General features: G+C 48.7%; 1 protein-coding gene across 3 annotated transcripts in view; it reads right to left on the bottom strand.

The window, feature by feature from the left end:
• The window catches only part of SMPDL3A (sphingomyelin phosphodiesterase acid like 3A), an 89,004-nt gene extending 77,995 nt beyond the window's left edge, over positions 1-11,009 (bottom strand). Inside the window, exon 1 of one of the 3 annotated variants that reach the window (XM_063917258.1) lies at positions 10,847-11,009. In XM_063917258.1, coding sequence (XP_063773328.1) covers positions 10,847-10,946 — 100 coding nt within the window. In that variant the 5' untranslated portion in view covers positions 10,947-11,009. The remainder of the gene's footprint in view (positions 1-10,846) is intronic. The other 2 variants (XM_063917257.1, XM_063917259.1) reach the window with 2 other exon arrangements.
• Between the last annotated feature and the right edge of the window lie 3,930 nt (positions 11,010-14,939).

Below are 14,939 nucleotides of genomic sequence, written 5' to 3'. Positions count from 1 at the left end.
GCTAAGTATGTCGGACTTGTGGATGAAGCCCTTCATTTGCTTTGTCAGGATTCAAGGGTGGTCAATCTGTTGAAATCAGATCACTACATTTTGACCACCGTACTTGATCCTAGGTTTAAAGCCTACATTGTATCTTTGTTTCTGACAGACACAATTCTTCAGAGGTGCAAAGAACTGCTGGTGAGAAACTTGTCAGCTCAAGCGGAACGTGACATGGCAACATCTCCTCCTTAATTTTCTCCAGCAACTGTGGCTGCGAGGAAAAACCCCCAATTTTCCGAAGAGACCCGCAAATCAGTCAGGAATAAGTTTTGACATCTGGTCCGGACTGAAGGAGCTGCCTACAATTACTGACATGTCTACTGTCACTGCATATGATGCTGTCACCATTGAAAGAATGGTTGATGACTATTTCAGTGATAGCATCTGTGGCCGGAGAGACCCCAGCCCACGTGGACAATGGCGGCGCGGCACTGAGGGGGTTAACCCTCAGTGGCCGGAGCCATATTCAAGGACAATGGGCGCTTGGCTCCACTTTTAAATGTAGTGTGGGCGCTAGGCGCCGGGTATTTAAAAATATATTTACTACTGTGTTTTAACCAATGTTATATTTAATGCAATAGGCACAGTTGTAGGATTGCACATTTACATTGCATGCAAATGCCAGCACTTAGAAGGAATGTGTAAGCTGTGTTGGTTTTAAAATGCATTTACGTTTGTGGACAAATGGCCCTGTCCTAGCAGAGAGGTGTGAATGACAAAACCTTTTGATGTGTAAAGATGCTAATCACGGGGTCTATGGGCTTGGAACCTGTTTCATGTAATGATTTAATTGATATACGAACCCTGAATGGCAGATGCAGGAAGGAAGACTGTTTGTTTGTATTGTAGCCTTTCCTGTTGTAATCTCAAACACTGGGTTTGCCTGGAGATGTGACTGAGACAGAAACATTTGAAGCTATGTGATAAATTTATCAATAGTGAATGTTAATCTGATACCAAACGTTGTCTGTGTCACAGGAAGGAGGATATTGTTTTATTGCACTTATCTCCTTTTGAAATGTAATTTATTTACTTGTATATTCTAAGTTATCCTGATTGGTTGGAGAAGACAGGGAGGGCTTACCCCCCTGTTGTACTGTGTGGAAATTTGACATAAAAAGGAGGCCTGCGTGCCTCCAGATTTGTAGTTGTACCATCTTTATTCTGCTGGAACATCTTGCTGTATGCTGTTGCCCCTAGCAATAGGGAAGAGTTCTCTTTAGAACTATTGCAAATAAATACCATCTGCCTCAAGAAGATTGCTTCATCTTGTGACCTACAGGGTTATGCCAAACATAGCCCCGTCCTCCGGCTGTCCAGGGAAGCACCTAACGTCTCCAAGTTCCGCCTTCCGCCAGCTACCGGTAGAGGCCTAGCAAGTGGCTAGTGGGGATTCGTCAACACCACACAGGTGTGGTAAGGCAGTGCGTCGGCACATACAGAGCAGAACCGTGGTTCCAAATGCCACGGCAGGTTAGGAGTTTGGTGGTGGCAGCATAAACCCGCCCACAGCGCAGTGGGTGGAGTCAGTAACAGGTGGTTACTGACGGTAAGCGGGAATCCCCTATGTGGCCAGGTCCTGTGTGACTTGACCCTCCATTCTGTGCGCAGGAGACGGGACACGAAAGCGGCGAGTGCTTTCGTACGGGACCGTCCTGTCACATCATCCAAATAGGCATGTCAGACAGTCCGTTTGCTTGCACAAACTGGCTTTGCTTTACTTAAGTTGCCCATTCTCCAGTGTGTACTTTGAAAGAGTTTTTAGCGCAGCTGGGAACCTTGTCAGCAATTGGTGTAAAGGGCCTTACATATTTGTCGATCCGCCCGCCGAGCTGCCCGATGGCGGATACGGGCGACCCGGCGGCGGGGGGGGGCAGTGATGGGGGAAGTGAAGTAGTTTCTTCACTCCCCCGTCACCCGGCTCCATAGCAGTGCAGGCACATATGGACGATCTCGTCCATATTGGCCTGCATGCACATGCGACGGGGCACCAGCGATAGACGAGCGCAGGGCCGCGCATCATTCATCGCTGGTGCCTCCACACTCAAAGATATGAATGGTATCTCGTTCATTAATGAACGAGATCGTTCATATCTTTGAGTATTATCGCCCAGTGTGTAGGACCTATAAGAGGTTACTTCCCCAAAATGTGGAAAAGATGATGTTCATGAAAATTAATTACAAATTTCACGAGGAAGACCTTTACCAGCAATTACCTCCACAAAGTACAGAGGGACCTGTGATGGTGGATTCCAGCGGGGACAAATTAAAAGTGTGTGAAGACGAGGATGTACATACTAATGGGGGTGAGGAATCGGAGGATAATGTCGACGAAATCTTGCTTTTGTAGAGCCAGTTTGTGCCAGGGAGAGATCAATTGCTTCTTTTTTTGTGGGAAACAAATAAATTATTTCAGCCACAGGTGTGGCAGTCCCTTTCACTGAAATTATTAGTTTGTTAAAGTGTGCATGTCCTGTTTATAAGGATGGGTGGGAGGGCCCAAGGGCAGTTCCATCATGCAACTCTTTTCTATGCATTATGTGCTCTTTGCAGGGGTGTAGTGAGTCTGGCTCCGGTGGAGCGCGAGCTCCGGGTTCTGGAAAAGATAAAGGACATGCTACCGCCTATCCAACCCCCTCTCTCCATCTGCTGTACCATGGGCCGCTATACAGGCAGCCACAGAACAGGAGGAGGAGAAGCAGAGGTGGACACTGAGTCTGACTCAGAGACTAGGTAGGGTACAATGCAGACCAGAGGCGATAGCAGGAGACACTGACAGCCAGCACATGCAGGAGCTCTGCCGCCCTCATTATATGTCTCACTGTCTGATTGTAGCTGTGTAGAAGGGTAATTTCTGTCCTGCAATACCACTCTCTGCCCCAGCTGCTGCAGCACCTCTCTATATCCAGATGCTGCAGGACCTCTTTCTACCCCACCTGCTGCAGCACCTTTTTCTGCACCAACTGCGGCAGCACCTCTCTCTGCCTCGACTGCTGCTGCACCCCACTCTACCCGCCTGCTACAGCACCTCTCTCTACATTGATGCTGCAGCACCTCTCTCTGCCCCAGCTGCTGCTGCAGCACTTCTCTTTCTTGGCATAATGTGTATTTGCGTCTCTACCATGGTGTAACGTGTATAAGTGGTCCTACTGTGGTGTTACGTGTATAAGCGGCTCTACAGTAGTGTAACACGTCTAAGGGACTCTACTGTGTCATAAAGTGTATAAGGGGTATTACTGTGTAGTGTAATGTAATGGACACTACTAACTAAGTGGTGTAATGTGAATAACGGACTATACTGTGTGGTGTAATAGGTACTATTATGTGGCCAAGCCCCTTCCCCATGAAGCCACACCCCCAAATTTTGGTGCACGACTTCGATGCGCACTGTCCCTACATTAAACATAGGGGCATCCAAAGGAAACTCCCACCCTTACCTCCTCAAGGTCAATTTAGGATTTTTTAATATTTTTTCTTTTCAAATGTAACATGCCACCACATGTTGGCCAGGTCCCCAATTCAGTACAGGGGAGGGGATGCCAAAACATATCCTTGCTCCGGGCACCATGGCACTTAGCTACACCTCTGGCTCTTTGGAGCATTTTTGGGGAATAGTTTGTAAAACTGCCATCCTGTCTGACACTGCAGTGCCACTCCTAGATGTGCCAGGTGTTTGTGCTGCCCACTTCTGTCACTTAGCTTTGTCATACAGCTACCTCAGTGCAACCTTTTGGCCTAAAAACAATATTTTGAGGAGTGAGGTGTTCAGAATAGAATGGAAATGAGTAGAAATGAATATTATTGAGGTTAATAAATACTGTAGGAACAAAAACACCCCCAAATTCTGTTATTTTAGCTGTTTTGATGATTTGTTCGAAAAAATACAGATCCAAAACCAAAACCAGCAAGGGTGATTTTGGTAAAACCAATCCAGATCCAAAACACGAAAGAGATCCAGATCCAAAACCAAAATACAAAACCTGAAAAATGGCCCAGTGCACACCCCTAGCAGTAACTCAAATATACAGTATATAAGGGTAGCAGTGGTTTCAGGGATTACAAGCCCACAACATTTCTAAATCAATGGTTTAACATGTCTGTGTGTTTTACTGCAGTGTAAGGGAGAGAATTGTGATGAATGTGTGAAAATGATGCTTTCTGCTGCGGGGTACACTGGGCTCCACAAGGATAGACATTGGGGTGTAGAGTAGGATCTTGATCCGAGGCACCAACAGGCTCAAGCTTTGACTGTTCCCAGAATGCACAGCGCCGCCTCCTCTATAACCCCGCCTCCCTGCACAGGAGCTCAGTTTTGTAGTTGGTGCTGCAGTAAGCAGGCACATAACAGAGGGGCTGCTCCAGGCAGCCCTAAGAAGAGCTTTTTTTGAAGAAAAAAGTGAAGACTACAAGGGCAGCAGCGGTGGTAAATGTCAGGAGACATTCACTGCTGCAGCTCCAGCTCTCCCCAGTGGCGCTGTACACTCCCGAGCCCTGATTGCCGGGTAACTACAGCAGGAGGCTCCGGTTTTCTTCACAGTCAGGCACACACGACAAGGGCTCTCCGGGATCGCGTGGCCGCGCTTCGAGAGGTGGTGAGTGGGTCCCGCTTGCGGGACCCGGTCTTTATCGCGATCCGGCGCGGTCCGTGGGAGGCGGGCCGCGCGCGCTGGCGGTGGACACTGTGGCAGTACAGGCGATCCCACTAGATCACCAGGGCATGGGTGCAGGTCAGGTTTTCTCTCTAAACCAATTTCAGTAGCCCACAGTACCCGTGGTTTTGCCAGCAGGGGGATAAGGCTTAAACCTGAAGCCCCTCCACCAGCCCCAGGGCGCAATTTCCCGTAAATGTTCCCGCCCTGGAGCTGCATATCTGTCTCTCCCTCACTCCCTGTCAGTGTCTGGGCACCATTATCTCTCAGTTTCACTGTTCCTGGGACTGCTTGGGCAAATCCTCCTGTGTAAAGCCGCCTGGTTGTCAGTGATGTGACTTTACATGACACTTAAGTATTCTACCTGCCTTTTTAGACAGTGCTAGTTAAGAAAGAGTGCATTTAGTCAGGGTTTTCTAGTACAATTACCCTGTGATATACATCCAGTTCTTACTGTGCAGTTTTATATCTATTGACTACATAGCCGAATATATATGCTAGTCCAGTGCGGTATTATTGTTAGTAATAACCTCTGCATTGTACAAACTGTGACTACATGTGTGTGCATTAGCTAGCTGAGTGGTGTCCATTTCGTGTCTTTCACTCAACTTGCTATCCCTATATTCTATAACCTGAGGCGGCTTGGTGCGTCAGGTTTTTTATTGATATAGGATTTTCACAAAGATATACTTTAATACGTATTTTTCTCTGTGATTTAGTCACCATATCTCTCCTTTATCTCTGCTAGTGCTGACTACACTGCGCAGGGGTTTGGATAAGAGGTATTGTGCTGCTGAAAATAGTACTGTGTTACCTGATACTGCAAGTTATATCATGTCTGCTTCTGAGGGTAACGGTTCTCGTGCTGAACACACTGCCGGTGTCGCTGAAGCCACAGATCCCTATGAGGAGAATATAGTAGCTGTGGGCTCTGGTTCAGGGGGCTCTTTGCCCCCCAGTGGGACTGTGGCAACGGAGGTACATAATGACCCACCGTGGGCCGCTTTTTCTACGCTTCTACATACGCTAGTTAATAAATTAACACCCCCTATGGGACCCCCTATGCCGGTACAACCATATGTGTCTCTGCAGCTAACCCCTCACACCAGAGCTGTCTAAGAATTGGGAAAAGCCTCCTCCAGTAGACTCACATGTGGCTAGGAAGGTGGTTTCCTCAGCTCTACCTGTCACTACCGTCACGTCTCTAAAAGAGCCTACACATAAACGTGTGGAGGGTTGTCTGAAAGCGATTTACACCCTCACGGGTGCTGCACAAAGGCCCACTATTGCAGCTACATGGGCTGCAGAGGCTATTGAAGCATGGGCCTTGGAGTTAGAAGCTGAAATCTCTTCTGACCATGCTAGACAATGCTTGTCATATATTGTCACAGCTTCTCGCTATATTAAAGAGGCGGCTTCTGATGCCGGTATCCTAGCAGCCAAGGCCTCTACTACGTCAGTCCTGGCTCGCCGGATATTGTGGCTGAGATCCTGGTCTGTGGATCTGGACTCTAGAAAAACCCTGGAGGTACTCCCTTTCAAGGGAGATATTCTGTTTGGGGAGGACTTAAATAAGATAGTGGCTGACTTGGCTACTGCCAAAACTGCCTGTCTGCCAAGTACCGCTCCTTCTGTGTCGAAGGCTAAAGGTACTTCCTTTCGCCCCTTTCGTCCTTCAGGTAAAGCAAAAGGTCAGCTGTACAACAAGCAGGCCCGCACTTCCAAACCTGGTAAGCCTAAGCACAAAAGAGCCTGGGCGGCCCGTCAGCCAGCTTCCAAGGCCGATAAGCCTGCCGCATGACGGGGCGGGCCTCCCCCTGGGGGATCCCAGGGTGGGGGGCCGGCTTCTAAGGTATACCCAGGAATGGTTGAAGACCACTTCAGATGCCTGGGTACGGGAAGTCGTCACTCGAGGTTACGCCATAGCCTTCAAAAACCGACCCCCTCATAGATTTCGCCGGACAGACATCCCGTTGGACCAGACAAAGGCAAACACTCTACATTTGGTGGTACAGACCCTCCTGGATACAGGAGTCGTAGTACAGGTGCCTCTTGCGCAGAGGGGCCAGGGGCACTATTCTACGCTGTTTCTAGTCCCGAAACCGAATGGGTCCTCCCGGCCCATTCTCAACCTCAAGGCATTGAACAGGTTTGTGAAGGTTTCCAAGTTCCGTATGGAAACCCTTCGCTCTATAGTTCTGGCCTCGGAACCTGGGGACTACATAGTCTCCCTGGATATACAGGATGCTTACCTGCATATTCCTATAGCAGCGTCACATCAGCAATACCTGAGGTTTGTTATTGGCAACCTCCATTACCAGTTTCGGGCGTTACCTTTTGGTTTAACAATGGCTCCGCGAGTCTTCACCAAAGTCATGGCGGTGATGACGGTGGTACTCCGCCGTCAAGGGGTCAGGATACTGCCGTATCTGGACGACTTGTTAATCCTGGCAAATTCCACAGAACTTCTCCTACGTCATCTAGATATGACGGTCCAGTTTCTACAAGCCCACGGGTGGCTCATCAACTGGAAGAAATCCTCCCTAGTCCCTGCTCAGAGCATGGTGCATCTGGGAGTGCTATTGGACACTCACAACCAGAGGTTGTTCTTGTGTCAGGAGAAAGTCCTGAAGCTTCAGGACAGGATTCGTTGCTTCCTTTCTCGTCCGCAAGTGTCTATACATTCGGCGATGCAGGTGCTGAGCCTCATGGTATCAGCATTCGACATGGTGGAGTATGCTCAATTCCATTCTCGCCCCCTCCAGATGCTGATTCTAGCCAAGTGGGACGGCCTGCCTCACCGGATCAGGTCTCAAATGATCTCATTAACTCCGGAGGTCCGTCTGTCGCTGCTCTGGTGGCTCCGGGACCAGCAATTGTGCAGGGGCCGTCCCTTCTGGATATCCAACTGGGTCCTGTTTACGACAGATGCCAGTCTAAGAGGTTGGGGCGCAGTGCTGGAGCAACACTCTCTTCAGGGTCGGTGGACCAAGGAGGAGTCCCTCCTCTCAATCAACATTCTGGAATTGTGGGCGGTCTTCAATGCATTGAACCTAGCCCAGCATTTAATTCAGAACCGTCCTGTTCAAGTTCAGTCGGACACTGCCACCACAGTGACTTACATAAATCATCAGGGCGGCACTCAAAGCCGTCTGGCAATGAAGGAAGTCTCACGGATTCTACATTGGGCGGAACGCCATCTACCAGCCATATCGGCTATCTTCATTCCGGGAGTCCTGAATTGGGAAGCGGACTTTCTCAGTCGTCAGGACGTACATGCCAGCCTCCATCCAGAAGTGTTTCAACTCCTAGTGGAATGGTGGGGCCTTCCAGACTTAGATCTGATGGCGTCTCGACACAATCACAAGGTTCCGGTCTTCGGAGCAAGGACAAGGGATCCTCAAGCAGCATTCGTGGATGCGCTGGCGGTGCCATGGAGGTTTCGGCTGCCGTACGTGTTCCCTCCGGTGTCACTCCTGCCAAGGGTAATTCGGAAGTTCAAGCAAGAAAGAGGGATTCTGCTCCTCATAGCTCCGGCGTGGCCCAGACGGCACTGGTTTTCAGACCTGCAGGGTCTATCGTCAGAGCGTCCAATTCTACTTCCACAACGCCCAGACCTTCTCATTCAGAGCCCCTGTGTCTAGCAGGACCTAGCCCGGCTGTCTTTGACGGCGTGGCTCTTGAAGCTTCCGTCTTGAGGGCTAAAGGGTTTTCTGAGGCGGTCATTCAAACTATGTTGCGGGCCCGGAAACCGGCTTCTGCTCGGATTTCCTATAGGGTCTGGCATTCTTACTTTGTTTGGTGCGCATCTAACTATTATGACGCTTCCAAGTTTAGTACGGCCAAGTTGTTGGCTTTTCTTCAGCAGGGCCTGGACTAAGGCCTGCGTCTGGCCTCCCTCAAGGTTCATATTTCTGCCTTGTCAGTGTGGTTTCAGAGAAAAATTGCGACCTTACCTGATGTGCATACCTTTACTCTGGGTGTGTTGCGTATCCAACCTCCCTATGTCCCGCCTGTGGCTCCTTGGGACTTGTCGGTGGTTTTGGAGGCATTACAAGAGTCTCCGTTTGAACCTCTTGGTTCAGCTGATCTTAAGTGGCTTTCCCTTAAGGTGGTGTTTCTGCTGGCTATTGCTTCAGCTAGAAGAGTGTCGGATTTGGGTGCCTTGTCCTGTAGTTCCCCATATCTGATATTTCACCGTGACCGGGCGGCTCTTAGGACTCGTCCTGGATATTTACCTAAGGTGGTTTCCTCGTTCCACCTTAACCAGGAGATTGTGGTTCCGGCACTTGTTTCTCCTGATCTGTCTCCCAAAGAGAGGACTTTGGATGTGGTACGGGCTCTCCGTATCTATGTGAAGAGAACTGCTTCTATTAGGAAATCTGATTCTCTCTTTGTACTGTTTGGATTTCACAAACGGGGCTGGCCTGCTCACAAGCAAACTTTGGCCAGATGGATTACAATGGTGATTGCACACGCTTATGTGAGGGCTGGTCTGTCAGCTCCTGCTCACATTACGGCCCATTCTACTCGGTCTGTTGGACCTTCTTGGGTGGCCCGCCATGGTGCGACCCTTGAACAATTGTGCAAGGCGGCTATGTGGTCCTCAGTGAACACGTTCATAAGGTTCTATGCCTTCGATACTGCCGCTTCCCAGGATGCTTCCTTTGGACGCCGGGTTCTTGTGCCCACTACAGTGCGTCCCCTCCCATAAGGAACTGCTTTAGGACATCCCCAATGTCTATCCTTGTGGAGCCCGGTGTACCCCGCAGCAGAAAACGAGATTTATGGTAATAACTTACCTTTGTTAAATCTCTTTCTGCGAGGTACACTGGGCTCCACAAGGCGCCCACCCTGACGCACTTAGCTTCTTTGGGTTGGTATGGCATTAGCCGCTGACACTTCTCTTGTTGTGAGAGTATGGTGTATATGGCTACTAACCGTTGTCATCTGTTTTCCTGCCACTGCATTGGGCTGGTTTACTAAAAACTGAGCTCCTGTGCAGGGAGGCGGGGTTATAGAGGAGGCGGCGCTGTGCATTCTGGGAACAGTCAAAGCGTTGAGCCTGTTGGTGCCTCGGATCAAGATCCTACTCTACACCCCAATGTCTATCCTTGTGGAGCCCAGTGTACCTCGTAGAAAGAGATTTAACAAAGGTAAGTTCTTAGCATAAATCTCGTTTTTACTGTAATCAGTTTATTGACTCAGTGACATATTTTGGCTATCTGTATCTTTATAATGAAAAGGGGGAGAGAGTTAGAGAGAAAGAAAGAAAGAAAGAAAGAAAGAAAGAAAGAAAGAAAGAAAGAAAGAAAGAAAGAAAGAAAGAAAGAAAGAAAGAAAGAAAGAAAGAAAGAAAGAAAGAAAGAGAAAGAGAAAATGAAAGAGGAAAGAGTCATATTTACCAACAAATATTAGTGGCATATACCATGGCAGGTGTTTTCAGGGTATATCCAGCTAATATTAAGTATCCCCTGGATGTGTCTGGGAAGGGTACCGAAAGACGATATCTACGATACGATATCTGCTGCAATCCCCCATTTTCAACTGCAAAAGCACCCCGCATAGATTTCTATGAGGGCTGTTTGACTGCAGAATTTACCAAGGTCCATTATGCAAAGCATTCTGGAGCTTGGCCCCAGTAGCTAATGCCATCTTCAGTGGCTACACTCTAATATTTTTCGGCAAAGGCCTCTTGTCCATCCATGGTCAGCTGACCATTAGTGATCACTACACTACTGACACATCGCAGGGATGAGTTCCTATCAGGGTCATTATCCCAGAATATACTTTAATACATTCGGGTAATCCTTAATTTATTATTGCCCTGATCAGAGATTATAATTATTGGGTTTAGAACCTATAAATAAATATGACATGACCGAGAAAGAGACAGAGTGAGAAGTAAACACTATCTACAATGTTTTCTGACAGGTAAAGGTAAACTCAATTGCTTCACAATCAAAAAATAACATACAGTAAATATCACTCTGCCTGTAGGCATTGAAGCATGTCTTATACAGATAATACTATTTACTGCACTATTAGTGTACAATCTACTGTAAACAGCAAAAGCATATTAGCTCAGTCTCTGTGTGTTGTAATGTAAACAACACTACTACGACAGCCCATTGCAAATTGCCTTCTGTACTTACCTGGAGCCCCTTGCTGCTCACTATTACCTCCAAGAGTTACTGGAAGAGCCGAGGTGACCACAGGGAGCAGAAGAAACAAGCAGACACGGAGAGACCCCATCTCCTTCCTCTGCTTGCTACTCACTATCTGACTGAAGTTTCTTCTTATGACTTGCAAAAAACAAAAAAAAACTTCCTTGTTTACACAACGTTGGGAGGTGAGTAACTTCTCTGGTTACAGGGATTAACCTTTGCAGGCACTGCAGCTGTACAATATATGTCTGGTTTACTACTCTCTGCTCTACTTTCTAATATCAGCCCCTGGATTTGTCCGACTCTGGCACTTTATATAGCCAAGAATGATTTTTTATTCATTTATGTATTTACTTGTAAGCAAAGGTCCAAAAATCTGTTTAGTGTAGATGAAACCTTTATGGAATATAGGGAGTTATTCAGAACAGATAGCAAATCCTGCTAAAAATCAGAATTTGCTATCCGTTCTTTTGCATGCTGGGGGCCTCCCAGGGGCGGAGGGGGCAGCAATGGCGCTGCAGCGGGATAAGGAGGAGGGGTGCTGGGCGGCCCGAAGGCGCAAACGCCAGGTGAGGGGGGGTTTGCCGCAGGGTGGCGGGACCCCCTCCCCTTTTCATCACCTGCAGGGAGCCCTGGGCCAGTAAAAGGTGCGGCCCAGAGGCGGGGGGTGAGGGGGGAGATGCAGATAAAAGCAGCAGCCGGGGGGGAGGGAGTTAATAGCTCCATTTTCCCCACGCAGGAAAGGAAGCCCACCCACCCGCCCTGAGTTGGCAAGGAACAGGGTCGGTAGTAGCTAGGACAGGGGAACGGGCCAAGGGAGCGCAGGACTTAGGCAGTTTTTTCGTCACTTGCTAATGAATGACACGTTGTGAGAAGGGATTATGGTGTTTTGTTTTATCGCAATAAACATGGTTTGGTGTAAATCGTTTGAGCGGTGCACAAGGCATGGTAAGGGGAGGATTGTCAGAATGCCTCGCATAAGTCACCAATTAGTAGGCCGTACGCCTGGTTCCAGCTAAATGCGGCAGGGGCCATACGGGTTGCGCGCCATGGTAGGGTGTTATGCGCATGGTAGCTGGTCCCCCAGCGCAGGGGGCGTGGTCTGTCGGCCCGCAAGGGCGGGCCGGGTACGCCTCAGGCAGGGAGGGGGCGTGGCCGTCGCCGGTAAGGCGGCGTAAGGCACGCCCCAGTCGTTTCTCTAAACAGCGGGAGAGCCGTGCACCGCTTCCTCTCCTTTTTTACCCTGCAATGCTGTGTTTTTTGGTATTACGTGGAAATAAAGCTGTGACCATTTATTCTTTGCACAAAATTACAGTCTCGTCTCCAGTTATTTGATAAGAGCAAGCCGGCGGGGCGCCGGAAGGTCACCCTCTCCATCCTTATATTGCAGGGCAAGGCCACTCAGCATGCTAAATGGCCTGCCCAGTGGCTGCGACTGCAATTTAATTGCGGTTGCAGCAACTGTGGATGACCCCATGCTGTCCGCTGTCATTTTCTTGATTGAAGTGGCCACATGTGACATCATGCAGCTGCCCCGAAAATGTTGCTGACCTGCCCCTGTTTTGATTCGCAGCCTCCGCAACGCTCTGTAAATGCCTTTGCCTGTCAATCAGGCAAAGGCGTTCACAGCCAATGCGATCAAATCGCTTTGGCTGCTAACGCATGCACAGGACGGTACCTGCGCTTGCGCACTGCAGCCGGGGTTATTGCGGTCACATTGATTAGCGATGCGACCTGAATAACCCTCTTAGGTCACTAGTTACACAGCAGTAAAATATTAAAGCATTTCTTATTAGAAATTCCGGATTGTCTGTGTTTGGTCTACATGTGTGTGAGGTCATTGAGTGTCACATGATTACATTTAAAATATCTTTTAACAGTATCAAGGGGTATGGGTGTGGTATGTTAGACAGACTAGACTTAGGTCAACCGCTATTGGTCAACAGTAAGTAGGTCGACATGGTTTCTAGGTCGACATGTACTAGGTCGACATGAAAAAAGGTCGACATGAGTTTAAAAAAAATGTGGGTGTCGTTTTCTTTGTACAGTGACGGGGAACCCCAATTAGTGCACCGTGTCCCCTCGCATGGCGAGCAGCTTCAGGTTGCCGTTCCCAATTGTAGTTCACGTGGACTGTAAAGTGTGAAAAAGTTTAAAAAATGAAAATATTTTTGAAAAACTCATGTCAACCTTTTGTCATGTCGACCTAGAGTCCCTGTCGACCTAGAAACCATGTCGACCTACTTACTGTCGACCAATAGTGGTGGACCTAGACATTGTTGACCTAAGCCTTGTCGACCTAGAGACCGGATCCCAAGGGGTATACAGTATTTATGAAAGCTTGGAGAGAGATAACCAATCAGCTCCTTGTTTATCAAACACAGTCTGTGACATGACAGAATCTTAAGGGGGGTACTCACTGAGCGATCGCTGCTTAAAATCTAAGCAATCTGACTAGATTGCTTAGCTTTTAAGCAGCGATCACTCCGTGTGTACCCCTCACAGCGATAGCGATGCGCAGCCCCGCGCATCGCTATCACTGGTGCTAGATTGGCCTGCATGCAGGCCAATCTAGCAGATCGCTCGCTTCACCCACTGGGTGAAATGAGCGCCCCCCACCCCCGCTCCGCCCACACGCTCAGCACACACGCTCTGCCCGTGAATACCGGCCTTTATTGATAGGTACTTTATCTCACTCCTCTGTAATTATCTACAAGCTTTGATAAATCTGCCTACAAGTAGTTTTTATTCACAGTAGAAGTAGTTACATTCAAAAATAAAAATAAAAATCATCCACACAAATTTCCTTTCTTATAACACAGTTTGATTCATTTTGTTTATGTGTAAAGGATACTTGTAGTTAAAAATAAAATGAATACTTTGCACCATTTATTCAGTACTGTATTATACACTGATACTTTTAAAACACAAAAGAAGAGACTATTTATTGGGGTTATGCATTAATAATCTCTTGCAGGGACATGGAGTCTGTTAAAATCTTGTGCCTGTGATAGGGGTGCAGCAAGGGTGGCTCTGGTGGAGCGCAAGCTCTGGGGCACCCCCTCCTTGTGCCCGCAATACCACGGCCAATGTATAGGCAGCCGCAGAGCAGGAGAAGGGGAAGCAGAGGGGCGCACACTGACTCGGACTTAGAGACAGCTCTGCGTCCTCTTTATATGTATCACTGTCTGCTTGTAGCTGTGCTACAGGGTTTCTTCTGTCCTGGAGCACCACTATCTGCCACTGCTGCTGCAGCACCTCTTTCTGCCCCGGCTGCTGCTGCAACTCTCTTTGCCCCGGCTGCTGCAGCACCTCTTTCTGACCCAGCCGCTGAAGCACCTCTCTCTACTTTGATGCTGTAACACCGCTCTCCGCCCTGGTATCCGGACTCCAGGTCGACACAAAAAAGGTCAACACCAATTGGTCAACACACCTTATGTCAGCATGGACAAAAGGTCGACATGGACAAAAGGTCAACATGGACAAAAGGTTGACATAAGTTTTTCTAATTTTTTTCAATTCTTTTAACTTTTTCAAACTTTACGATCCACGTGGACTACAATTGGGAATGCCCGAAACATGGCGAGCCATGCGGGGGGGGGGGGGGGGGGGGGGGGGCGCGGTGCACTAACTGGAGTTCCCGGTCACTCTACGAAGAAAACGACACAAAAAAAAACACATTAAAAAAATCATGTCGACCTTTTCCAATGTCAACCTTGTTCATGTCGACCTTTTGTTCATGTCGACCTTTTGTCCATGTTGACCTAAGGCGTGTCGATCTTTTTGGTGTCGACCTGGAGTCCCAGACCCCTCTGCCCCAGCTACTGCTGCAGCACCTCTCTCTGCAGTAGAAGCTGCAGAGTAACATGCATAAGCAGCTCTACTGTGGCATAACCTCCCTATATTTTTGTTGCACGCCTTTGGCTTACCGCATACTTGCCTACTCTCCCGGAATGGCCGGGAGGCTCCCGAAAATCGGGTGACCCTCCCGGCCCCCCGGAAGAGCAGGCAAGTCTCCCGATTCGTGGGGACCCCCCTGCCCGTCCGCCCACTTAGTGTGTAAAGTGGGCGGTCCGGGCAG

The sequence above is a fragment of the Pseudophryne corroboree genome, chromosome 4 (assembly GCF_028390025.1).
Source record: "Pseudophryne corroboree isolate aPseCor3 chromosome 4, aPseCor3.hap2, whole genome shotgun sequence".
In the NCBI taxonomy this organism is placed as follows: Eukaryota; Metazoa; Chordata; class Amphibia; order Anura; family Myobatrachidae; genus Pseudophryne; species Pseudophryne corroboree.
The sequence above is the reverse complement of the archived record's forward strand: the minus strand, read 5'-3'. Positions and strand labels throughout refer to the sequence as shown.